This window comes from Oreochromis aureus, linkage group 7 (assembly GCF_013358895.1).
Source record: "Oreochromis aureus strain Israel breed Guangdong linkage group 7, ZZ_aureus, whole genome shotgun sequence".
NCBI classification, from domain to species: Eukaryota; Metazoa; Chordata; class Actinopteri; order Cichliformes; family Cichlidae; genus Oreochromis; species Oreochromis aureus.
In genome coordinates, this window is record NC_052948.1 from 4,332,493 (window position 1) to 4,359,817 (window position 27,325).

Consider the following 27,325-nt stretch of genomic DNA (forward strand, 5'->3'; position numbering starts at 1 on the left):
CTAAATAGATGAAAGTCAAATGTATGAATGTCAATTTTGGCCAACTTTAAGTTTAGTTTTCTTTTTGTTTGTTTTGTTTTTTAATGCATTTTACAAGTCCCATATACAGTAGTGTTGTTTGCTATTAAATGTTATAGGTTGCTAATTTTCCATTAGTTTCTTTATTTTCACATTACAAAATTATACAAAAAATATATAATAAGAATAAATCTAATAAGAAGCGAAACCACAACCAAAAAAGCTGGAAAAACTCTGTCGATTACAGACAATCCAGGAACCTTTTTTCTTGAATATTTTTAATACATACAGACAACGTTTCCACACCTAAAGACATTTTCTTAACTTTACCGTATGTAGGCTCTTTCAGTGATATAAAAGAAACCTGGCTGCTGCAGCAAAATCTGTTACTGTCGGCCCAAATTCTGCTTTAGCAAGCTCTGAAGGCATGAAAGATTTAGCGCCTGGCACATACACTTATGGGATGCCGTTATAGGGTCTTTGAGGCACTCTTCAAGTGTCTTTCAGCACCTCTTCCGCAAAAACCAGAGAACACACAGAAATGTGCAAGTTTTCTGTTATATTTCTAGCTATTTTAAGATGTGTATGATTATAATAAGAATTGAACCAGCCTACATTCAGGACCCTTTCAGGCCAGTCCAGTTTAACTTTACTTTATCTACATTTAGATAATTCAGCTGTACTATACTTCTAGAAAGACTTATTTTCAGCAAAAGTAAAGCTCTTCAAATTTTTCATATAAAGAGATCCTATCAGAAGTAAACAGAAAACTTAAAATGACACTGACTGCAGAAAATTTGATAATAATAAATCAATTTTATTAAAATTGTTCATTTATTTATTTATTTTTAATGAGCTAATGATCTAAACCATCTCCTTAATGAAAGATATTTCTTGAATTTGTTACATTTTAATGGTAATACTTTATATGACTTTACACCAAATTTACTCTTTTTTTAACTTCAGGGTTTCAGTTTTCTGATGCTCTCAAATACCAAGCTGCAGCACTACCAAAACATTTTCCACTGGACTTTAATGGTTCAAAATCAGATCCCTCAGAGGGCAAACAGAAATAGTTAAATGAGTTCGATAACAATTAGGCTGCTGTGTTTCCATTTTCCACTTGCTAAACTCACTTTGATCCATTTGCTCAAAAGTGCAAATTGACTGGAGGTAGCCATGTGCTGACCTAAAGCATGGCTGCACAATTGCCCTCTTTAAATGTATAAAGCTCATGTTGTATATATTTAGCAACTAGGTCATTTTCACAAACAGAAAATAAAGAGAGAAAGAGAGAGAGGAGAAAACTCTTAGTGGAGAGCCGTCATCATCACCACTGAGAAGCTTTGATGACAGAAATGGCAATGATGACCAACCATGAGCTGAAGCACAACAAAAGGTCACGATGAGAGAATCACAGGTGAGAAAGAATGTCACTACCTGCACCACAGGCACATGTCCGTGTAACACAGCGAAAGTGAGGGGCGTCGCCTGCCGTGTTTCGGGAAAGACTGAGGGGTGCTTGTGCACTGAGTTTGGCACCTGGGGAAGGGACACAGGTAGGTGGGTTGGGTAGGTAGGAGGGACAAAGGTGAGGGAGAGAGATACGAAGCCATTAAATCTACTACATGGCCTACGAGGCACAAGACAAGCAGCTGAAGGGAGGGGAGAAGGGGAGAGAGCAAGCTCTACAGGAGAAACTAGAGTAATTAACCAGGAATCATGGGGCTGCAGAGGACATCCTGCCACTGTGTTTGCCTTCTAATGAACACGATGAATTGATCTGTCTAGTTAGGCCTTGTCCTAATGGTTGCACCCTCATTTTTCGCCCTCTGCTTTGGCTTTTTCTGACCTCTCTAAGGCTCAGCTCGTTGGTCAGGTTTAAAAACTAAAAATGTGACATACACGAGACACAGGAGCATGAACAAAGCACAAAGGGACATGTTTTTCCTTAAACTGCTCTGGGAGAAAATGAGGCTGGGATGTCCATTAGATTTTATGAATCGGTACTTAATAGTGTCATGTTGTTGTATGAACCAGGTACCAGCTGAAAACAGAAGAGTATACAGGGGAAATACACATTTTTTATTACTTATTGTAGTTACTGTATATTGTGTAAGCTGGCCAAGGTTTTCCTCTGGAAGAGCTGAAGTCTATACTATCAGACTGAGAAGAGATTTTCTGTTGGAGCACTCTTACATAATAAGTGTCAAGAGCACAAGGTAATAGCACTTGAACCAACACTGAAGTCAATGTAGACTATATACAGTAGGCAAGCATTATGGAAATTCCCCTTAAATATGACAGGTCCTTCATTCTTACAAGATTTATAAATCTAATATTGGCGAGTCCACCTGTCAGCACTTTGGGGACATAACCCTTATCTTCTACATGTCCCTCAAGAACACCATCCTCTGAGTTTTCGGAGATAATCTGTCCAACAAGAAAACCATAAGAAGTCCTGTTTGCAGTTTGCCACAGGCCATGGGGTGACACAGCAAACATGTGGAAGAAGGATTCAAGGTCAGATGAGACCAAATGGAACTTTGGCCAAAATGTAAAACCCTGTGGCGGAAAACTAACACTGCCATCACTCTACACACACCATCCTTGTCAAAATGGTGGTGGCAGCATCATGCTCTGGGGTGTCTCTTCAGCAGGGACAGGGAAGGTCAGAGTTGATGGGAAGGGATGGAGCCAAATACAGGGCAATCTTGGACCTCTTGAGTCTGCAGAGACTTGAGACTGGGGCAGGTTCACCCTCCAGCAGGACAACCATAAAGCCTGCCAGGGCAACAATGTTCTACTTTGCCATTTTGGCTTATTCAATATTCCATAATTAGTAAGTAATTATGGATCATTTTGGATTGGAAAATTATTAGTTCACTTACACTTTTCCCACTACTGGAACCTGTAGTATTAGTCTGCAGGGTTTTTTTTATTCTTATGTACTTTGATTTAGAAACCAGTAGGAACGATTTATCATTGGTACCCGATTCATACAATGAAAGTACACGATAAATTTTAGTCTGCTGAAACAACATTCATACATAATACATTTCAAAAAATGGAAATACACATGCCTGAAATGAATATTAAAGTGGGTCTTTAGGTTTTAGTTGTTGACAGTGCTTTGTGCTTTAGCCAGCTGTCATGAATGCAGTGGGCTGCAAATCAACTCTGACACAATAGCTGATGGGACATGTTGTTGCTGAAGTGACTAACGGAGATCAGGATCATGAGACCTCAACTGAATGACCTCGCTGATGTCTGCGCAGAGTCAAAGTCACGATTCTCCGCAGACTCTGTGAGGAATCCTGTTTGCTTTAAGTCAGCCGATCTCTATTTTTTCCCGGACATAGAAAAGAATGAGTCAGCAGGAAACCTCTGTGTCACGTTTCATGCTCTAACTGCTGAAATGCAAATAGATTTCAGCGTATAAGAGCACAGCAGTGAGTGCCTCATGATCTTCACCTCTTATACATTTAGCAGCACGACACATGGGAGAAAACGAGAGGAAATGACGGATGACATGTTTGGTTTTCTCCAATTTAAAGGAAAAATAAGTATACAAATACATTTGTTACATTAATGTGTACCGTTATTTCAGTTATTTAAATTGTCTACATATAAAACGGGCATAAAGAGTGCTAATGTCTGACAAAGAGACTTCAGTTATACTCAGCAGCTCAATCTTTTAATACAAAAAAGGTAAACGATATTTCTATTCTCTAATCAAAGCAGCGTGGTTCAGTTCTGCTGACTTCTGCTCAATGCCAAAAGCAGAACAGCAGGCATAAACTTTTTCTTTCTTTTTTTTTAACCACTGACCTCGCTGTTAATATCTGCTCCTGCATCCAGCAGCATCTGCACCATGGCTTCGTCTCCACGGACACAAGCGTACATCAGCGGGGTCATACCCTACACAAGTAGATGCACAGAGAATGAAAGCAGCTGCGATTTATTCCTTCATTTTCTTGAAACACTCAATGGCATCACCAAATCCTAAAAATTCGCTCCAGGACACCATTTTCAAGCACTTCTAAATTCTCGGGGAATGTCCACTGAGTAATGTGAACTTGAGTTATACCATTTGTTTTTAGCTACAGAACAAGGGTTAATGCTTGGTCTGCTTGTCTTCTTGACAGCTCAAATTCAAGGTTGAGTTCGATGGCAGCAATATTCTGCTTCTGATGAACATTTTAAAGGATACCACATGAATTAATATCTCCTCTGGGCCACCTGGGACACTACCCGAGGCTGTCTGACGGACACATGCAGTACAGCGCTCTGTATGTGAAAGCTTCTGCTAAGCTCAGCCCTGAACTGAATGTTGATTTTTCCAAGGAAAATCAGGAGCTACACTTGCAGTATTCCCCTGATGATTTATTGTACTTGAGGTGGAAGTCATGATATAGTGCAGAGCTCTAACGCAGGAAAATATATGTCAAAATAAGATTTAATATGCATAACTGCCTTTTAGCTCAAGAGTCAGCACTGTGCTCAGAAGTGGAGGAACCTCAGTTTACCAAACAAACAAAATAAACTCTTCCACAGGCTGTGTATGTGTGTGTGTTGATGTGTTCATGAGAACAAATGTGCCGGTATATGCATTATTAAATATGTTGACTGTGTTTCTAACCTGCTCACTCATGCTGTTGATACCATCCGGCCCTAGCAGGTTGACAGCCTGCTTTACCAGGTCTGTGCGTCCACAGCTGAGCATGCGAAAGCCCAAATCCTGCAGGAACTTTGCCTCAGTAGAGGCAGCATCCAGTTTCCTCGAGGCACAGAAGCAGTCATCCGTTCTGAAAGGCATAGCACACAAAGTGAGTGCAAGCTGACAAGTATTACTGTTTGCTACGTGCAGTGTTTTCCCTAAACACCTTGCAGGCTTTATTTCTTGACACTACAGGGAGAATGTGAAACACGCACATCTTTCCCTGCATGTATAATTGACATGTATGCGTGTATGCTTTTTGTGGGTTCAGATGAAGAAGTTGAGTGCACACATGTTCTGCAGCGCAAGCGCAAGCCCACTCCTCCCAGGCCTACCGGAGCTGGCGGGGCTCACAGTCCACTCCAGGCAGCAGCAGCCTGGCAGCCTGCCGCACATCATCGCTGTCCACAGTGAAGCTGCGTCTGTGCTCGGTGTGAACCACAGCTACACGCACCCACTCCATCAGAGGCGGCAACACCAGAAATGGCCTATAGAGGGAGGTAGAAGCACACGTAGTTGCCACCATAAACACAGTGAAGTCACACTTGGTGTGCGCAGGCATTTCCCTAAAACGGAATTTGCATGTTATTTTTTTGCCACTGTTAATTATTGAGAAAAAGATTAACTCACTTTGAAGACCCTAAATCAGAACGTAAAAGAGGTGTTTAGATGTAGAGAGGTTGTAGACCATATATAACTGAAAAAAATGATCATTTTAATCTGCGCTGCTCTTGTTTAATGATCTAAAGTCTGTCATAATACCATAAAACACTGCCCTGCTGTTGCTTATTGTTTAATAGAACATAACCCCATATGCCGCAATGTACCATATAAACCAACACAATGCACTGCAAATTGGGGATAATGCATTATAAGACTTATATGCCTTTAAAAGAATCGTGATGTCATAATACTGCCAGGAATTACATGTGTCATCATTTTCACTTCACAAGATCAAGTACTGCAGTTCCTCCTGATGTTTTTCTTTTCCTGTGATGCTCCCTGTAATGTATTTCAGTAATTATAAAAGATCATTATCAGTTAAGGTAAACTGATCGCGTGTTTGCTTCCTTGGAAATGTACAGTACTGCGGAGTTCAGACGGCAGCAGGTAACAACCATTATACATCATACATGCTGTTCTCTGACAGAGAAGACTGAGAGAGCACACAGGCGTTTAAAGCCGTATTTGCACAGAGCAAACAATCTAGGTTGCATTACCAACCAGGCAAAACCCCCATGGGCTCTCAAACAAGCTATGTTTACTACATATCATCTGGGCTTATGTAATTAGATTCATTTCAAATGAGTCGAGCTCCTTCATGCTCCATGTTGACCACAGCTGAGAAAAGAGAATCAAAACCCAGCGCCAGGACCACAAATGCTTCAGTTTATATTGAGCTCACGTTTATTAAAGTTGTCCTCTTTGCATGTAATCAGTAAACAGCACAGAGAAAACCTTTGGCGAGGTCGTATTATTATCCCACCATCACCCAAAGCCTGTAACTTTTTTTTTATTATCAATACATGTGGCAATCATTTTCATTTATAACAGCCTGATTGCTCAGCGTATAAAATGTCAGTAATAACAAGAGATGCCCATCATTAATCCCTGAAGCCGTGTTCTGGCTCTAATTATGTAAAATAGAATGGCTATGAGAATAAAAGAATTAAAAACCTCAACCTCTGGCCTTCTCTCCTCCACTCATCCTGCATCAGTGTTTACAACAGCCATATAGAATCCATATGAATGGAAATACATTTGCAATATGTGTGTTCACTTTTGTGACTGACTGATACAAATGCGATCTTAAGTGAGTCGGTAATGGAAAACATAATAGCACATCCCCATGCTTTATAACTACAAAAGAACAATGACTTTTCAAGACCTTGTTATGTAATATAATAGGACAAAAGTCTGACACACGCTATTGTAACGCAAACAAAAATGTTTTTAAACAAACTGATATTTACTTTTTAAACCATCTATCATTTTAATTATAGACTGTAGAGTAGTAGCAATTTGTTTAGTTTCTTTTAAAAAAAATCTGACAGATGATTTGACTGTTGCCAAATTCAGAAGCTGGTTATGTGCTTGTGTTTGTGTGTTCTTCTGGGATTTATTAATCAGCATGTCGCTTTACAAAGGATGTCTTAATGGCTGGGCTGCCCTTGACACACGCTGAGTGCACAATTCTCTCATCTCTGCTACTTTAAGCTGACAGGAGGGTCACTCAATATTAGTTTGATATGCTAAGAAATGCAAACCATTGTGTTTGTGTTTTACTCACTTCAAAGGAGCCTGACCTACAGCCACGTGACATTATTACTTCTGCAGACTTCATTAAAGCTCCGCACAACACCTAATCAAGAGTCAGGGAACGTATAATGCCAATGCATTCCTTCACAAGCCCAGTGGAAACTTTGGTTCACAAGCAGTTCAAGGTCTCCCTGTTTCCATGCAGTGCTCTTTTAAAGTGCAGACATTCTGCAAGGAAACAGTGGAAATCAGAGGGATTTCCTTAATGTTGGGTCCAGAATTGGGTTTAAAATGACTTAAAAAAATAAAATAACATGTGCTAAATGTGATGTTGGTTACAAACGGTGGAGCTAAAGCAGACATAAGTTGGATATCTGGGACACACATTAACTGATAAATTGCTCCACGACAGGTGATAAAAGTCTCGACTGCTCAGGCTCAACTGTCAGCTCTGTATTCCACAGAGGTTTCTACCAAAGCAGAGGAAATACTGAGCATACAGTGAATAAATGTTTCATGAGTAGAAGTGGCAAAGAAAGTGAACACTGTGGGAACTTGTATCCAAGCACTATGGAAACACTGCCTAATTTTCATGTCACATGTGTCACCGTCAGAGTCCCACAGCTTCCTGAATATAAATTCCCAATAGGGCAGTGGTGGTAATTCTCAATGCAAGTCTGTTCACGGCTGCTCCAACTGCCCCTTCCTTCCACTGCTCAGGTCACCCAGAGGGCTCGCTCAAGTAGCCAAGACGTTGACAATTCACTGTACTTTCCTTCCAGAGGAAAACATCTGGTCTGCCATTTCACGGCTTAGCACAGAGAGCCAGAAATACAATAATAAAGAAAAATCAGTCAGCAGAGGTGTACAGTTGGAGCAGAATGATCTCTGCAGAAGGAGCATCACCACTGGACTGTGTTATAAGATGATAAGGAGGAGGAAGAGACATGCAGAAGCTTTGATTGTGTATAACCAAAGGCAGTTTCCACTTTTTGTCCCTGTGACTTGTGGGGTGTCTTATTACTAGTAAATTAATAAATTTTAATATTTATGAGCTTTCCTGTTTTACCTCCAAAATGTAGTGCTTTATTTTTTTAGACAAATAAAGGCTTAACATTGTGCTGCTCACCTGACTTGCTTTTCAGGTCTTGATGCAGGATGACTTAAACTGAATCTCAGTTCCATAGTTTGTTATAGCCCACAGATTTTTTCAAATTAAGCTGACAACCTTTACAGGTATCAAGAAGATTGGGAGTTTTGTATATGTCCTTCTGATGAAGGTAAGATAAACATTCACTCAGTTTTCATCTTCATAAAGCGTCGATTGCAGGGGCTCAAAAATAAATCTAATGCCAAGTGTAAAAAACTGCAGTCCCTTAAACAGCAACGGACAGAAATGAACAAAAGCAGAAAAAAGTTTCCCCTTCATGACTCAATGAAGTGGAGGAATTTCCTATAATTTAACAATATTGTGTTGCTTTGGGTGACAGGTGGGGGAACTCAGCATTTCTGGTGCTCTGTACTCTGGCAGGACCTCTCAACCATCTGTGTGGTGTTGGTTTCTTTTTTTGCCAGTTATCATACAAACAATATGACTTCAAAATGGTGGCCCACAAACCAATAGGTGAAATCGCTTCAGTTATAACCCTGTTGGTCTATAAAATCTATGCTGTCTGCTAATTCTTGAGGTAAAAATCTGTTTTCCAGCTTGTAAACATTCCCATAGCTAGAGGCTTTGTGTGTTTTGACGCTGTAAAGACATGTTTAGACATTTCTTTTCTTTTTTTAAAAATATAGGAAAACAAGCGCGAATAAGAAAAGCAGACTAACTGTTTTGGTTCACTGGCTCTGTGAGCCACCAGATGCAGTGACGCTCCGTTACTTTGACTTTTTTCTTTTACTGCTAAATGCTGCTGATGAGAAATGTGGACGTGCATTTATTTGCGTGTTTGCTTCTAACCTCTCGGTTTGTAAGGTAACCTTGGAGGGTTCAACGTTGGGGTTTTCCCACTCCATCTGAGGGCAGTGCATGAAGTAGCACAGCGTGTAGATAGCTTCAGGCGCCCAGTGTATCACGCCGCTTTTCTGGTGCATTGGTGTCCCATTGTTGTGGTTCTTCATATACAGTGGCTGTAGGTGGTGCATAGCCCGTGACACCAAGTCACCTACACACATACACAGACAATACAAACAGGAAAACACAAAAGGAACACAGGCAGTGAAAAACGAATTCACGGGTTCACTCAGTAGATGAGAGAGATGAGACCGAAATATTTTAAGCACATGGCCTTTAAAAAGACATCTGGGAATTATCTTTATTCCTCCCAGCCCCCTTGGAGCTCACTCTGTCAGGGGAAATCGAGAGTTTCCATGCACCACAATCAGGAAAAAGACAGGGTTCATCCCAGTTCTTTCTGTACAGCTCACAGGAGGAGAGCGGGAGAAAAAGTATGCCCAGGACTGCAATGGATGAAGAATGAATATTTATGGATAAACATAGCTACTCCAAGCTATTTCCCCCGCATAATTTGTCAGTACTTTAAGGTCATCCAGTTGGGCTTCAAAACTCCAAACTTGAGAGGGTTTTGCTAATAAAAATTTGAACATTCTAGCTGGTTTAGAAAAAAAGTAAATAGTTCTTGGAAAAGTATGTTCAAGCCAGCTTTTTATGCCGTGGGGACAAGACAGATGGCCTTTTTGTAGAGCAAATTCAGTTAATCAGAAATCAAGAGCTGGCCTAGAAGTTTCTTTAACAGACAGCCCAATTCTTTCATATGACTGTGGTTGGTTAGTTATTGAATGCTTACTTGAAAAACAACCCTGTTTTATTACAGCGTGGACTCAAATCCCATTTTGCTGAATGCTGTCAGGTTACTGTCGCTTCTCCCTTCCTGTCTAGACCCACCGCACGATGAGAAAATGTAATGAAATTGTGAAGCAGGGTCGCTCTTAAAAAAAAAAGAAGGAAAGAAAGACACACTGTGACATATTGTCCTGGCCAGTTTGATACTGTTGAAGGCACAAAAGTAATAGAGCATGATGACACTTGGTTCCCTGTTTCCAATGGACTATATTGTATGTGTGACTATTCAATACAGAGAGGGAACAAACAGCCATTCTCATATACAAAAGGGTTTGTTTAGCATCAAAATTGCGCTTTTTGGCACTTGCCAAGACTCCATTTAGCCTTGACAATGTGAGAGGCGAGTGTGAAAAGGATGCCTGAGTGAGGGAGGAGCATTCATGCAATAAAACAGTCAACTGTCCTTTGGGAACAGTGGCGCTGCGCTGATAGAGAAATCATGTTGTGATGCAATGAGCAGGGCAAATTATGCCATGAATGACCACCTCTTGTAGACTTTTAGCTTAAGCTTTGCTGTTCCAGTTACTCTCTGTTACTCCTTCTTTCTCTTAATTGTACCAGTGGGAATAAAGATACGCTGGTAACAGTTCCCTTTGAAGTTCAGTAAGGGAGCCAAGGTGGTCAGCAGCAGGCAGTTTTCATGTCTTATTTATGTTGCTCTGTGACATTTCGTTTCCTGGCTGAGAAGGCTCGCAAGGATAAGAATGTAGATTATTTCTAACGCCCAAAAAGTCCAACAGTAGTGCAGCTTCACGTGAGATCACTGTAGCAGGTGTAGGTGCAGCACAAAGCGGTAAGATTTCTCTTTGGAAGGGCATTCAGAAGTGCGACGGTTTAATAAGCTTAAATGTCAATAGCCTTTTCATTATAAGATCCAAGCTTTTAATCAATACCTCATCCTTGGTGATTAATTCTTTATACCAACAAGAAGAGGAGAGGTGGAGGACACACACAGCACATCCTGCTTCTCAGGTATCTCAGTGATTACCTTTTAGCAGTGGGGTCATGCTCTCCATGTTTTCAAAGCTTTATAACCATCCACGAATAGCAAAATCACACAAATCGACCAGTTTACAGAGTATAATAGCACTGGTTTAAATTAGAAGGGATTTTATGAGAGCTGGCTTAAGGTCAGTAAACAGCAATGCAGGACCCACATAACAAGCACCCTGCTCATTACTGCAGAGTCTGAAGGCAGTTTAATGTTCAACAGTGAGCGAGATAAATGTAGAAACTCTCGCTGTGCAGCTGCTGCCATCATCACGTTCTGTGTTTCAGTTATTTGCCACTATGTCGTGATTATAACAGCCGTGTGTGGCCGTCCTGAGTCAACAACATGCTAAGCTATTCTTTTGCTATTAGTTTTGTTCATTTCAAAACATCCAGAACTCTCAGGCACTCTCTGCCACACATAGCGGATAGCATGGAGGGCACAAATTGTCTGTTAGCGGAGCCGTGAGTGGAACTTCTACTCTTTAACTACATCTGCTTTACTTTTGAGCGGCCATCACAGCACACAGCGTCCCTGCAGTAATCTGTGTGAGTCCAAACTCTGCCTTCTTTCAATCTAGACAGCTTAATTTGGACAAATTCCAAAAGTAACATTTCTTGGTGTTAGAGGACTTGAGAATTTTTAGTAAAGAAGGAAATATATATGCAGAGGATTGACATACATAGTTGTAGATATAGAATAGCTTTGAGAGAAATGGTGAACAAGAGCTGAACCATCACGCAGACACTTTTTAACCTCATTTGATATCATTTAGCATCGAGGCTGTAAGGACATAATTCCAAGTGTTGACCCGACCACAGAGCAAAACACTTTTAACACTTTGTGTAAAAAAACACACAAAAAAATAATTAACTTGCTGTTTTATTTGAAATGTGGAAAAAAAAAAAAAAGCACGACCTCAGAGGAGATAAATGAAAAAATCCAGACATTTTCACAGCTACAGTAATAAAATGATCTTTAAACGTCAGTGGCTGATTAGCAGCACCTGCTGTAAGTTCTTGGTGGAGAATAGAAAAACAATCACACTCGACTTAGAGTAAAGATATACATTTTACGATGAACAGAAAGAGATGAGACAAAAGTCTAATAATAATAATGAATAATGACATTTGAAGCATGTTTTTTTAATCAGCGACATTAACTAATAATAAAGGACTGAGTACCGACAAAGGAAATTAAGTCTAACTTTGAATCATGAATGGTTAATACAGGCATTATTATTTTAGTGACATATAAAACTAGAGACAGAATGGAGGTAATCTGTGACTGCTTCACTCTTGTTCCTCTGTTTCCAAATTGTGTCTAGTATATACAAAATTGATGGTATGGTTCTATATAGTCATTTTTTAAACAGCCCTGAAGGATACTATTGAAATTACTTGAGTTAATGAATTTTGGAAAACTGTAAGACAACTTCACCTTTGCACGAGTTACAAAAAAACTCAAATAAAACAGCTTGGTGCTGGAGAGATTTCTGATGTTTGCATTTCGCACCATGTGGTCTAATAAGGCAAAGTATTTGCTCAAATAGGCGATGCTGTCTGTGTAAAAGCACAAAATTACAGATTGGATAACTCTTTTCTACACAGCATCATATTAGTTAGCATTCTGGAAACAACTCCAACAGTTTGTTAATTGGTCCGGCTGTCAGTCTCATTATTTCCAAATTAATTAATTGGCGTGCAGCAAAAAGATAGAAAAGATGGAGAGATTCAGGCTGACTTCTTAAAAAAATGGAGAACTCATTTAGGGAGAATTTGAGAACCTTGAGGCTTTAGGATTAATTCAGTTTAGTATTAAAACTGATTTATGGAAGGAAGTGTAATGTTTCATATCGTAAAATTCAATAGAAAAAAATAGTCTATGACGCAACAGACAGCACACTGTTACCTTAATTTAGCTTAAATACCACGGACAAGCTTGGCTCACGTAACTCTTCTATATTTCCCAATATTTTAAACTAATTCTTTCAAATTTATGTTTAAGCAGTTTGCACAGAAAACATACATCTATTTCTCTTTGTGGTGCTGAAATGGTTTAAATAAAGAGTTTCCACAGACACCTTCATCCTTTGCCACTTCTGTGAAAAGACTAGTTCAGATTTAGCAACACACACAACAATATGTGGAAAATATCTGAAGCAGGACAGCATGACTGAGTGATCATGACACACCCATAGTCCTAATAACTGCAGCATTTGTGGAGCCATCATCTCAAATATGCTAATATGGCCTTTTGCTAGAAGAGATGAGGAAATACAAAGAGGTAAATCAGTGAGAAACCTCTTAAATTGAGTCTAAATGCCAGTGTGAAAAACTCACACTGCAGGATTTATATTTTTACTGTGCTGGAAGAGCCAAGGTTGGTTTATTCCAGGAAATTTGTTTCAGAAACTCTTACTGTTCTTTTCCCCTAACCTTTTAATCTTTTACTCCATTCATATCTCAGTCTCTTTAAAAAAATATTCTTTGTGACAGCCTGACAGTGCAATCACTGCTGCTTTTCACAGTTATTCATTTTGTTTCAGCTTGAGCTGAGCAACTGGCTGCAAATCCTCTAGTTATTTACAGAATTGCTCTCCAGAGCTGATAACATTACCACTGGACTAAGCTGTCCTATTAGACATGAGCGGCTCTGTTGTCTCACAGTGTATTTGCAGTGTCAACATAACAGAACAAGTCCTTGCTTGACCTCATCAATACAACATGGACAGAGGCCCTGCGATGTGGCTCATCACTGAAGCTGCCCTGCAGTGCTGAGAAAAGCATACAGTGAAGAGAACTGTCTCAATATTTATTGTGATGATAAATATTTACGCTGGATATACAGAAAATACTTTCTGAGTCTTTTCTTAGCATGCTCATGCTATAACAACAGAAACAGACCCTACCCACATTATTTGGCTTGGGGATTTATTTATTTTTACATTTTTTGTCATGCACATTAGGACACAATCTGTGCTTTTTTCAGCGTATGCGCCATTATTCTTCTTGACACTGCTGTCCTTTCTTTCTGGCAGAGCTGCAACTGAAGACGCAACTGTTCAGCACTTGAAAATGAACATCTCGATTCTGTGATTATATCTGATCAAATCAAATGGGAATATGTGCCGCTGTGTATTCAGTGGTTCGCAGCACAGCTTGCTGCTGCAGATGTCTTCAAAAGCCATTATCATTTGTTGCAAAGTTTCCCCTTAAAACAGAACCCAAAGTAGAAACTGTTATGAAAGCTTTATACTGGACTTTGTTTGAGTACTATAGCATATTGTCCATTTTTTGTGAGCAAAGACAAAAATGTAAAATACAACCAGTATGTAATTTTGAAATGATGCCGAAAACCTATTGCAATTAGAGAAAACTGACTACTAAGGCTTATGTAAATGACTTCATGTTTTATAAGCGTAAGCAGACAGCATTATGACGCCCATTATTCTTTGAATAATGAGTACATTGTGAGTGGACATGCATTCAATTAACTTTTTTGAGGACTTGTCAAACTTATAAGCTAAAATCATTTATTTTAATGAATGTCTGTGTTCATTAGAATTGCTCCCACTGACAGTGTAGCTCCCACACATTCACATTTATTTAAATAAGCACACTTGCGGTCAGATTATGATATAGTGATTTACTGATAGAGCGGGACAATATTCCTGCTCTATCAAACATCAGATTGTCATATTAGATGATAATGTCATCTAGCTGGAATCTGAAGATTTTCCAGTTGACCAGAGCTGAACACCTTCACTAAAAAGAATAAGAGTAAGATACAGTAGTGTGTAAAAACACCCCTCATTTTTTTGTGCGAGTAGGGAAGTGGGTGCAGTGATTATTGAAAAGTGTGCAAACATACATGGAAATACATATATAATGCAAAAACAGTTTGTGCAGTTCTAACAAGCTTGAAAACCTTTAATCATTAACACAGTCTGAACTCTCTTAGGCAAGCTTTCTTGTCATTTCTTTAGGTCGTCTTCAGGAATATTTCTCCAGGATTCTTAAAGGGTATTCAAAGCTCTTCATTGAATGTTGGCTGCTTTTTGTTCCATTCTCAAGATGACCCCACGCTGCTTCACTAGTGTTACAGTGTGTTTTTCTATCCAGGCATGTTTTAAATGCATTGGTAGTATGTTTGGGATCATTAATTGGGAGAAATAAAGCTGCTGCCAATCAGATGTTTTCCATATGGTATTGCATTGTGGATTAAAATCTTATGGTATTTCATAATTCCATCAGTTTAGACAAGATTGAAAACTTTACTGGTTGTAATGCAACCTAAACCATGACAGAAACACCATGTTTTACAGATGGCTGTAGACACTCACTGTTGTACCTCTCTCCTGACACCTTCCATACTTTAAACCAAAAATGGCAAATTTGGATTCATCACTTAATTACACCTGTTGACACCTATTTTCAGTCCAGTTCTTAAATAATTCGGCATACCTCAGCCTTTTCTCCCTGTTTCCCTTCCTTAAGAATGACTTCTTGACAGCTTCCCTTCTCCTCAGACCATTTCTGATGAGGCTTCAGCGAACAGTAGAAGAATCAACTGAAATGATCAGATGCATCCTGCAGGTACAGAGTCAGGTCTTTGCTGGATTTCTAATTTTTTTTCAATGGCATGACTTTTAGATACTGGATACTAGATACTTTTAGATCTGACACTTCTTTTTGGCTTACAGTTTTAGCTAATAGCTCTTGGTGCAAAAGTGCTGTTTTATACCTGTGTTACCATTGGCATATGATGTTTGAGGGGTTTTTTGTGTGTGTGTGTGCAACAGACAGCAAGTAAAAAGTGCCTAAAGATACAATTTATTTTCTCCAAAGAAAAAAAACTTTGATCATGGAAACTATTGCTCAAGACTACTTTAAAAAATTACAATAAAGCCTTTTGCACAGTACTGTTTGTATTAAGCAAAGGATCTACACATGATAACTGAAACCTTGATGATCAAAGATGGATAATATGGTTAAAAGTCTACTGATATCAATGTCACATATTGGCCTGCCTTGTATTTTTTTTGTTTGTTTGCTTTTTTTTATTCCCTTCATTATTTTTGATTTTTTTTTTAAATCGGCTAAACACATTTCAGTTTTCATGTTATGACATAAATATTGATCATGTCATGATTAACCCATTAGAGCCCAGCACCATTTTTATTGTCGGGAAAACGATGGGAGAGTCAAAGTTGAAACTTTAACGGCAACTTTCCTCAGTGGGTCACTATGGGATCTTAGGGGTTGAAGTGGGAACTTCTGCTGTAGGAAGGAACCAGTTCTTGATCCCCATCCTTAAGTTGCTGCTAGATAAAATGTCATAAGTAAAAGCAGCAGGAATCACAAAGATCAAACTTGAGTTTTGACATATCCATCACCTCAAGGATGGAGATTTTTCTACAATAGCTGTAAGTGATAAGAGAATTTCCTTTTCCTCCCCCTGTCTTTTGGAATCGTTTTGAAAATCGCCTGCAAGATTTCTGCAGGCTTTCAAACCTCAGTGATTAAAGACTGATGCACACACTGTATTTTTAAAGTTCAGGCCTCTAAAAGGAATTAAAGTACTCGTCTCAAGCAATGTCCTGTCCTGTCATATGAAGCAGGTATCCAAAACTGTGTGAACATATAAAGTGCAGACATATAAATACCACAGCTGCAGTTGTGACTTTTGAACACGAATGTGATGCTATAAAAGCCGTACTGTTCTGCAAAGTCTTTTGACAAGATATTGAAATGCAGCTGCCCTGCTTCGCTCCAACATAATTTTATTAATAACAGCTGAATTCAAGCAGTAGGAGTTTTGGGTATGCTGTCTCGCGGTCACATTTGCATGGCTTACTGGGACATTTGCGTAGAACAAAGTCATCAGTAAGGTTTATGCTGTAACTAGTCAAAATGTCTGCTGTGAAAAATGTTCATTGTTGGGAAAGTCGGATGATAAGACCTCACTTGCAAATTTATCCCACAGGCGTTGGTGGAGACTGAAGTCAAACTTTTTTACTTGAGGTTTTGTTTCATTTTTAAAAAACATCTCAGTCAACTGTCAAAACCAAAGCTGGGAAACAACTTTCTATGGCTCTGTGCACAGAAACAGAAAAGCATGTTGAATAAGCATCACAAGCCCAGTAACATTTTTATGGGACACAAACGGCTCCAAAGAAAGAGCTGAATACCTAAATGCCTTGCTCAAATGCATAGTGGCTCTGGAGGGGAGGGGCATATGATAGTTTTCTCACCTCTCCACCTCCACTTTTCCACATGCATGCACTCACACATACATATACGACTCACTCAGTTCAGAGATGCTGCCCACTCTCGTGGCCAGTAAGCACTGTTCAATGGAGCGCAGTTCGGACTGACTGTAGGTGTTTCCCTCTCCACTCTTCCCCGCTCGCTGCTGCTGATGGTCCCTTTGAAGAGTTAGACCCTCGGGTAGGCTGAGCACACCTGAGAGAGAGAGAAAAACAGATGAACATCACATGTACATGTGGGACTCATGCTATAGCACAGGCAGGCGTGCACGCTCTAAAAAGGGATCATTTAAACTGTGTATCGGACACAGTTTTTGTGTTTTTATCGTGGCCACATTTTTAATGTTTACAGGTTTGATTTTTTTCACCAATGGTATCTTCTATCTCTGTAATCTGTGCATGGAGTCCCCCTGTGCAAAAACTGCTTTTTAGCAATTGTATATCCAGTACTATTCGTGTATGGAGAAATGTCCCTGCTGAATACAATAAATATGCTGTGTTGTTTTCTCATATTATTGAAGGAATAAAACGGGTAGATTCATTCTAAAATGTCATTAATATCTCATTATCTCCTCTTATCATAGAAATGGAAAGAACAGAAAGGTTCAGGATATTAGAAACTGCGTGCATAATTATTTATATCCAGAGTGAGAGTTTGATTGTGAAAACAATGGAAGCAATACAATGTAGTATTTCTGCCTCCTAGCTACACCTGTCAGACACTTCTCCCAAAGGTAATAACGTGTAATATTTCAAATGTGGTTTCATTATTCACAGCTCTTCCTCGCTCTGTGAGTGATGAGGCAGATTCTCCATTTCGCTCTGCTGACAGTTTCCGATTCCTCTGCAGCTTTGTGCTGCAGCCTTCTCAATGTTCGCAGGGTGTCAACTTATGAAATGACTAAAGGCTGCGACTCTCTACTTAGCCCTCTAATCACTGATGGAAAATTAGCTTTGGTTTTAATGTCTATTAAAATATTCTTCCAAATTAACTGCACATGTACATGTGGCACTCATTATTCTGTTTGTGGAGGGAAGCAGGCAGTTACTTATAAAGTGATTCCTTTTACTTTCATAAGGCAGAAAAAAATGCATGCAGAAGGCTGACATAAACAGTTTTTGTAATAGTTTTTTTTACACAGTGACTGGACAATCTAAATGATTATTACATTAATGCACTGCTCATGGAATATTACTTTTTTAAAACTTTTTTAAACATATGAGCACATGTGCACTTATATTTGCAAATAGAAAGATCAAGTGTAGCTCTACTTACACCTAGAGATTAAAAAAAACCAGCCATAATAATCAACTCGAAGAAGTTCTTTAAATGTGCTGGTTTATAAAAAAAAATACTTGTGATCTTAGTGTCTGTAGGTTCTCAGTCATTCAGGTCAAGGTGAGCTACGCAGCTTTGAAAGAAAAGCGAATGAACTTCCTTAAGTTTCTTGAAGATATTTCACCTCTCATCCGAGGTAATACCTGTAATCGTACATTATTTATGTTTGCTGTTCATGATGCATTATACAAGGAATAAAACATTCTGGTGCAAAAAGAGTCAATAAGTCACAGTTACTTATCCTGTAAACCTAGAGAGCAGCAGACTTGGCACCATTTAATCTACATCTTTGTAAAACCAGAGAGCTACTGTCAGCCTGCGCGAGATGTCATCATCTGCTGCACCAGTGTCAGGTGTTCTTACTCGCTTCCATTTTCAGTCAGAGCCCAACGTGAACCAGCAAGACGGAGTTTAAAGAAAAGAAACCTTCTTTCTGTTTCTGCATAAGGAACCTGTCTGCAGGGATTTTTTTAAAACACCTCTGTTATTGCTTTTATTGCTCACAATGTGCCTTCTTTCACATGCGGTTGTGCAAACTGCTGGAAATCCATCTTAAACCATTTAAACCAGCAGGAGGGATACCCTGGCACCTTCCAGCCTCTTACTTTCCTTTCAAACAATTATACATCAGAGTAAATAGCCCATTCAGTGTGCCTACAGGACCCATGACCTACTTCCTTTGATGGGCCCAGACTGAAGGCATCCAGGTGTGATCTAGCAGAATACTGCACTACACATACCATAATTATAATACAAGGATTTCAAAATGCCTAATTCATTTTAAACCAGTAAATCTTTCATTAATAATTTTATTTAATTATTTGTTCATCTTGTGTGGATGGATAGAAAAGACTAAATAATTTAATTTGATACTTTTTGTCAAAACATTTATGATAATGATACACATACATAACATATTACTTATATCTTTTCTCTCTAAAAAAGAATACAGCTGTTTAAAGGCAAGTTACATAACACCTACTTACCATCAATATTAGATTTACTACAGCAAAAATAGTTTGTAGTAATATATAAATAATCTGGTATTACAGAAATATTACAACTACATTTTCTTCTTGAAATTCACCATCTCTAACAAGCTACAAGTCCACAAATTTGGATGGCTGCAAATTAGTCTGCAAGTGGTGCAGCCAATTTATTATCAAGCCAGCAAAAATAACAGGAACTGTACAATATTTGTACAAAATATTACAGCAACCTGTTTATTATACCAAAGTGGTCACCCTACCATCCCCACAGCATAGTGATGGAAAAATATATGTTTATGGAAGCAGTAGGCTTTGGTCCATTGACAGTCTTTCATTTACTTGTAAATAAATAAATCTTCTCAGGTCATAAATAACCCGTTATGCCATTACTTCCTATTATTCTTTTCCATCCATCCATCCATCCATCCATCTCCTTAACCATATGTGCTATTCAGGGTTCCAGCAAGGATAGAACCTATTCAAGCTGTTATTGGCCAAGAGGTGCGGTACACCCTGGACTGGTTGCAGTATTACAGGCTATATCACACATATCTATTGTTAGAAATTCACCAACAAAAGAAACAACAACAAAATTTTAGTGAGTGTCACGCAGAAAACTCTGAAATTGTATTATCATGTTCTGACTGTATGGTTTACAGTACATTCATCACAGCATCACAGTAGAGCAAGTGTTTGTCAGACTTTGTCTCCGTGATAAGTTGCCAACTAGTTTTGTGAAAATAAATAAGCAATGAGATTCATCATTCTGGCTTTTTTAACTTGTGTATAAACATAGAAGTAAAAAAATCTACCTCTTGAAAAACGAACAAACATACATTATATTTGATCTTTCAACTGTCATGCTCCTTAACCTTGTTCAGGGAAATAGCGGAACCAGCTGACAGTGATGGTGGTTGCTCTGAGTATAGACTGAGGCAAGGTGACTCACTGGCTCTCTGCCTCCTAATGCAAGGCACTGTCTAACCTCAGGCAGGCACTGATGGAGCTCCTACATGCCAGGCAGCCACTGCGGCTGCTTTCTCTGTGTCTATGTTTGCGTGAGTATCTTCCTCCAGATGTCACTCTGTCAATACACTTTGAATCTCCTGGGAAATGCAATGCTCTCAGGTTTTTCAATTACCTCACATAATGTTTTAAGTTTATTATTGGGCATAATCATAAAGAAATAATAGTTGGCAACCACGCTAGGTTATGTAACACTGAGATATCCTATCGGGCACCTGCCTCTCTTTAAGTGGGCCGGTTGCATTTGCCATATGGCAGCTATTCAGCGTTGCTGAAGAGATGAGGCTGGATGATCCTCCAGGCAAGACAGTGTCAACGAAGAAGAAGTAAGATGTCACAGAATGCACCTTAGTCATATTCAGTGATAGACAGCTGCATAGATCGGACCCACTGCATGGTCCAATGTATTTCACATGTTTGCCACTTAAATGTATTGAGATGTGACGTGTGTTACAAACTCTTAAATCACTGGGTTTTTTGGGGGATAGATAACTTTTGATGATGTGTACTATTGCAGTCCTGCCTGGTGTACTTGTTCACTTTAACTGAAACTAAATGTAAATGATTTCATATTTTTTCATGGTCTGGGTTAAAAGCTAAGTTAAAAGTTAAAGTTAAAAGCTTTATACAATAATAAACACATATTAATCTTCCCAGTGAATTGGACTGGCAACCTGCACTTCTCACCCAGTGAAAACTTGGATGCACTCCGGCCACAAATCCTGTGAATTCACAGAAATGTACAAGCACGACACTTTAGTTTTCTTTTCTTAATGTTTCAGCTAGAAGGATTTCCCCAAAATATCACTAAACATTACCTAAACTGTGAGACTGTACATGAATTAAAAAAAAAACTGCAATGTTTGTTGATTTGATTAGCAGTGGTAGTAGTAGTAGTAGTAGTAGTAGTAGTATGGATCTGGTGACTCTTCTCAGGGTTGACTAGAGCAGTGGGGCAGGAATGCTGACCTCGATGTGGCTCCTACCCTGCATTTAAAATCTATTTTGGAGGGACGCACAGGGAAGTGCACTTCTCTAAACATACTTTAGCTCTGCAGGAACGCTGGCTTCAGTTTTTTACATGCAGATAAGGTACAGAGAAAGCAGAGTGGGGCTTTGTTTTAGAAAAAAGCTGCTTTAAGCAACGCTAATGTACAAGAGGATCTGAACTATTATTTAAATAGTAGAGTGAGAAAAAGAAAGCAGAAGGGGAGACAGTCAAAAAAAATCATACAGGCCTGACATAAACACTCTTTTTGGCTGTAAAGGGTTAATCATGTTGTTACTGTACATGGATCACAGTAGTGCTGCCCCACGCTAGGCTCCATGACTGTTCTGCCAGGCCAGATGGCCACCATATGTATACTGAGCAAGTGATCATAGAGGGAGACATAGCGCGACAGAAAGCAGAAAACAGAGCAGTGAAATGTCTTAAAATTCCTTTCTTACTCGTGAAGGCTGCCATCAAGAGTAATTGAACTGGAGAAAGAAAAGGCGTAAATATAAAGCTAGTATTTTTTTTTATTACAGACCAGGTATGCATGGGTAGACTGTAAATCTCCAGAGGTATGGTTTTGGCTTGGGTTCTCAGGTAACCACAGTATGGTCTGAGGTAGCCACAAGCTTTCAATTTTTTAGACCTGTGCTCACCACACGGCTGTTAAGGAGTTCTGCAAAAAAGCAAATGTACCCTTCAAAATGTCTGGTAAAATTAGGAAACTGGCAGAGGGAACCACGCACACACACATACATTCACACAAACACTCATTTACAGTCAGGAACTGCAAACAGGTTAATAACAAGTCACGTCGTATGCAACGCTGAAGAGCGTGCACACAAAAGCAGACAGACACACATAATTATCAGTAATTAAAAAGTCTTAATCCCCGACACTTCATGGGTTGTGATCTGCTGGTAGAACAATGTGTTCAGCTAAACCCAAACTGAATATTTCCTTTTCTGTAGTCACGTTCAAGATACAGTCTGCTGATGATCCTTTCTGCAGAACGGAAAAGGCTTCCGAGTTTACACCATGTGTTGTTCCGAAGGAAACACACAAGCCTCCTGATGTGTTCTTATACAAGTATGAGTAAACTGCCAAAGGAAACACGTTCCCACTGTGGGTTTAGGTTTGTATTTGTTTGCACATGATCAGAGGGGAGAGCCCACTGAAAACAAATCCTGCTCCTGTTTCATATAATGAATCTAAAAATGAATACAGTATTATATTGATCCTTTATTGACACCCCTCCTCCACACAGAGGTCATGGGTGTGTTAGAAATACAACAAAGATGCCTCTACAAGCTGATAGAGTCACTGTCTCACACCTTCAGGGACGCAATTAGCTCCTGCTTTCTGAAGCTTCGACAACATGGCAACCATTTTTTCACCTTGCCCTTTATGGTGTTTCTGCTTCAGTTGTTAGCGCGATTCGCTCTTGTCTTAGATTAGATTCTCTTGATTGAGGTCACATCTCATCATTGACCTTGTTTGAAGCAAGTCCATTACACACTGACAAATCAGGAAGTAAATAGACAGATTACAATCAATTCAGTGCATTCTGCCTTTAATATGTAGACTAGCGTCTGAGGACAGCGCTTTAATAGTTCTTAATCTACTCTGCACTATATATACTTTTTACCCTTTTGAGAATCTTTGTGGCTAATTTTGGTTTTACATGTCACAGTTTTAATGGTTCATTGGCTCCCCACTACTGCTTTCATTCCCAATGAATAACCAGCACACGTTTGCATGTTTCCTTTAAACAGTAAAGAGAAAGGTGATATCTACATCCATCACTCCTTCTATTTCAAAATTATGGCAATTGTTCAGAATTAGCAAATGAATCTTTAAGTTACGTAAGTTAAATCAAATCAAAGTTTAATCAGTTCATTGCTTTTGCCAGTTTTGAAGAAATGTTCTCAAGTTGTTCGAGGGATATTGGATTCACAATAAAGGAACATTTGGCCTACAGGCCAGCCTGAAAACCTCTAGCCCAGGCTGCTGCAGGTACACAGGCATAAAGAAACACTCTGATAAACTTTTGGATGCTCTCTGTAAATCTCTAAAAGAAAATGTTTACCAGCTACAAAGGCAGATTTTTGAAGGTAAAGGCCTAGATATTTTCCTCAGGAGCTAAAGGACAGAAAAATAGACCCCACAAATCGACTCTAAATGAGACAGAATAGTGAACTTCAGTTTGCAAGTGGTCAAAAACGCAGCTCCAAATGAAACCAGGTCTTTTAAAAGTACAAACGGGCAACCATTTGCTAAAACTTTCAATTTTAAATGCAATATCGTTTAAGTTTATAGCTATACATATAAAGTGTTTTTCTCAGCTGTAGTGCATTTTTCCACTATAATTACATATCATTTCACGAAGAAATTGCACATTAATGCAAATTAATTCAAAACTATCTCTCACGTTGGGTGCCATTAAAGGAAACAATGGAAAAATATGGACATTCAATTTTTAATATAAATTCAATTAAACACAGATAATCTGAATTTCAAATTTCTCACTAATATTTTCCACATTTATTTACCACAGCTCGTGAAACTCTTACACTGAATATTCAGCTATTAACTGGGCTAGTTTTTGTAAGACTCTGCTTTATTAGCAGGTTCACGTTTAGTGGTAGTTTCTGGTAGTAAGTATCTTCTTTTTGCTTTTTGTTTTTACAGTTTAGACATCAAAATTGTAGAAATCTCACTTCTCTTGTAAACAGTAACCTTAATTGAGCAGCATAACAAAAGCTGAATGAACTATGGATAATAAATCTGCAGTTTTTAAGGAATAAATGCCGGCTTTCTCAAGATACTGCCTGCAAAATTGCTGCAAATAGCAACACACAGAAACTAGGAGCTAAAAAAGGAAACAGAGTGTAACATACCATAGAAGTAAACAAAAAAATCACAAACCCTACACCCAAAGTCACACACACACACACACACACACAGAGGACTTGTGATGGGTGACCGACACACAACAAGGGCACAACTAGAATTATGCAATCTTCTCCAATCAAAGAGAAACCAGCACTGCCTGCTGGCTGTGTGTTATTCCACCCAGAGGTAGTGGTGCTTTCACTGTTATTTCTCTCTTTTCATCTCATTTCTTCTGTCAAGGGTAATAAGTCTGTGTGTAATATCCGTGAGTCGCACGCTTCCCGCAGGATGCTTTCCAGACAACACTGGCAATCAGCAGCAGGGAAAAATCTGAAGTCACTGAGCCGTAATCTCTCCGCTCGTCCTGCACTGCTTCTCTACAAGCATTTGGGAGAGGCCTAAAAATAAGTGCAATGGTATTTTCCTTCTTGCCGTTACCTCACATAATCTGATGTAGGTAGGAATTTAAGGGGAAAAAAAGAAATCTCCTGCATGCAGTCAAAATCAAAAAAGAGAACATATGTGAATTATGCAGAAAAAAATGAGAAGACTCTGAATCTTCAACAAATACATGAAGCAGTCATGCTAAATGCAACAGTGTTCTGAAGTAATTGCTCATTTAGCACCGAGGGCACTGGAGTAATTAAAGGATATGACTAATGTCATAAAATGAGATTTGCTGCGAGGGGATTTTTCCCTTTGGGTCATTTTTAAATGGGATGACATCATATGGAGCTGCTTGTAAACATTTGGAGCTTTTAAGTGAAAAAGGCTCTCGGACATTAAAACTCCATAAATGTGAAGCAAAGCCCAAAGTAGATAAGACAGTAAGTGCTTCAGGCAGCAAAGGTGCAGTCACTGCCTGTGTGCAATATATGCACGGTTCAATGTTTATTTCTGTCCGTGAGTGTCTGCATCACATGTGTGTGTCTCAGTCTGACTGCATGTGTCTGTTTTGTGTGTGTACGTATGAGATGAAGGTTTTTCCAGGAAGTGCTTGGCACATATTTAGATTACTGGTCAGAATAGAAAAAACTCAACTCTGTTTGCAGATCTGAATCTACACTTAATCCCAGTAACACGCAACAAACATGGCATTTCCAATAAGGAGGCAGAGAGGATGATTCAAAGTATTCTAGGCAATACATTACACACAGCGATGGATGTAAGGACAAGTGACAAATGATGACACCAGGATTTGTAATCCACAGGGAAGCTGTATACATCAGTGGATGATGTATAGGAGAAGTTATATTTGAAATGTCGTCACGGAGACACGGGGCAGCTGTGGTAATATTTTTACTGTTAACAAATTCCATAAAGAGACCAAAGTCAACAATCATCCCCCTGAAAATGAGCGGTTTATTTTGACTCAACACAGAGGTCCAGCTGCTATAAAACAGAACTTGAACACTTCAAACGTGAAAACATTCCCCCTCCAATGCACTTTTACACCTGCCTGAGTGACACTTGAAGACAACTACAGTGGTTAAAAGAAAAATATTAAGCCTCATTTAAAACTATATGTTTGTGACTTTTTTAGCCCCACAGCCTGTCATGGTTTTTGCATTGTTGTTATGTTTTACTTTAAAATATTTCCTGACCTATTTTGTAATCTTTGGTTTGTCAGTTTCATTTCCTTTAGTAATCTTCCATCGTTGTTTGTTTTGCCTGACATGAATAGCATCACCTGTGTTCTACACCTGTTTCCTCTTCCCAATCAAACGTTGGCAGATTGTTATGCTCAGTTATTTCCCCAAGTCTAGTTCTGCCCCTTGCATTCCCACTGTTTTCTTTTGGACTTTCTAGCATTACTGTTGATCTCTTTGTGTTAGATCTTTTGGATTGTTTCACGGCCTGTTCCTCTTTTGTTACCTGGATAAGATGAAATCTTGCTTTGCAGTACAGTCCTCTGGTTTAATAACATGTAGAACACATGACGTGACTTCATAATGAGTAATTCTAGTTTAGGTGTGTAGGCACCCACTTAGTTTTTCCACCTGTAATGCACCCTGTACCCTGCAGATCAGCACAGAAGATAACACTACTGGGGTGTCCCCTTCAACGTCTACAAATATTATTTTCACACAATCCTTGGCTCTCAAAGTGCAGAGAATACCATATGATATCATAGAAATTTCATATTTCTTACTTGTTGAGAGGCAGGGATGCTGCCATTGCAGAGGTTTTTGAAGGTATATTTTATAGGACACTGTTGAAACAAATAAGCTTGAAGCTGAGGGCCACAGTCTGGTGAAGTCAGAACATATTTTGAGGCTGAATAATATGTTGTCAGTTTTGGCCTTTTCTGGGTTTTAATAACAATGTGAATGTGAATAACACCTGCGTTATGCTTCCTCTCCTTCTCCTGTGGAGCACAGTTTGTTTTATGCTTCCAAAACAGACCACTTGGTCATCTGAATCCAGTGATTGGTTTATTTTGTTGTTGTTTGTGTTGACATCTTAAATGTTAAGACACAAATTTACACCTAAAGGCTACTCTATGTGTAATGTCCAATCACTACCAACACAGAACTGCTGGCCACAAAATTTATCTCTATTTTTATCCCTTGCTCCTCCCAGGAGTCTCATGTCTGAAAACTGGCGGAAATAATCTGATAACTGCTGCCATCCCAGCAGACAAGCTAGACCCCCGCCATCTTGTGCGTCACTACAGAGTCACGTCTATGGCGTGTCCTGTTCTCTCATTCCCGATTTACTTTCTAAATGCCAGTTTATTATATTTACGGTTGACAGACGAGTCAGTTATCAGCCACCTGCATGATAACACCCTGCAGAGTGTACACTATGGCGGTCTTCTTACTCTGCTCTTATTCTTCTGAGGATAAAAATGCAATGTCACAGTGGTGTGTGTATGTTTAACTCTATCTCTTGGCATAAGTGTGTAAGTTTGAATGTTTATGGTTTTGCAAGCCTTCTTTTAAAACCTTCCGACACAG

At 39.1% G+C, this 27,325-nt stretch overlaps 1 protein-coding gene across 1 annotated transcript in view; it reads right to left on the reverse strand.

The window, feature by feature from the left end:
• btbd11b (BTB (POZ) domain containing 11b) overlaps positions 1 to 27,325 on the reverse strand; it is a 65,174-nt gene that overhangs the window by 6,729 nt on the left and 31,120 nt on the right. Inside the window, exons 2-7 of the mRNA XM_039615682.1 lie at positions 17,163 to 17,318; positions 8,958 to 9,162; positions 5,074 to 5,226; positions 4,661 to 4,826; positions 3,850 to 3,939; positions 1,459 to 1,560 (exon numbers count right to left, since the gene is read on the reverse strand). Of these exons, the coding sequence (XP_039471616.1) occupies positions 1,459 to 1,560; positions 3,850 to 3,939; positions 4,661 to 4,826; positions 5,074 to 5,226; positions 8,958 to 9,162; positions 17,163 to 17,318 (872 nt within the window). The remainder of the gene's footprint in view (positions 1 to 1,458; positions 1,561 to 3,849; positions 3,940 to 4,660; positions 4,827 to 5,073; positions 5,227 to 8,957; positions 9,163 to 17,162; positions 17,319 to 27,325) is intronic.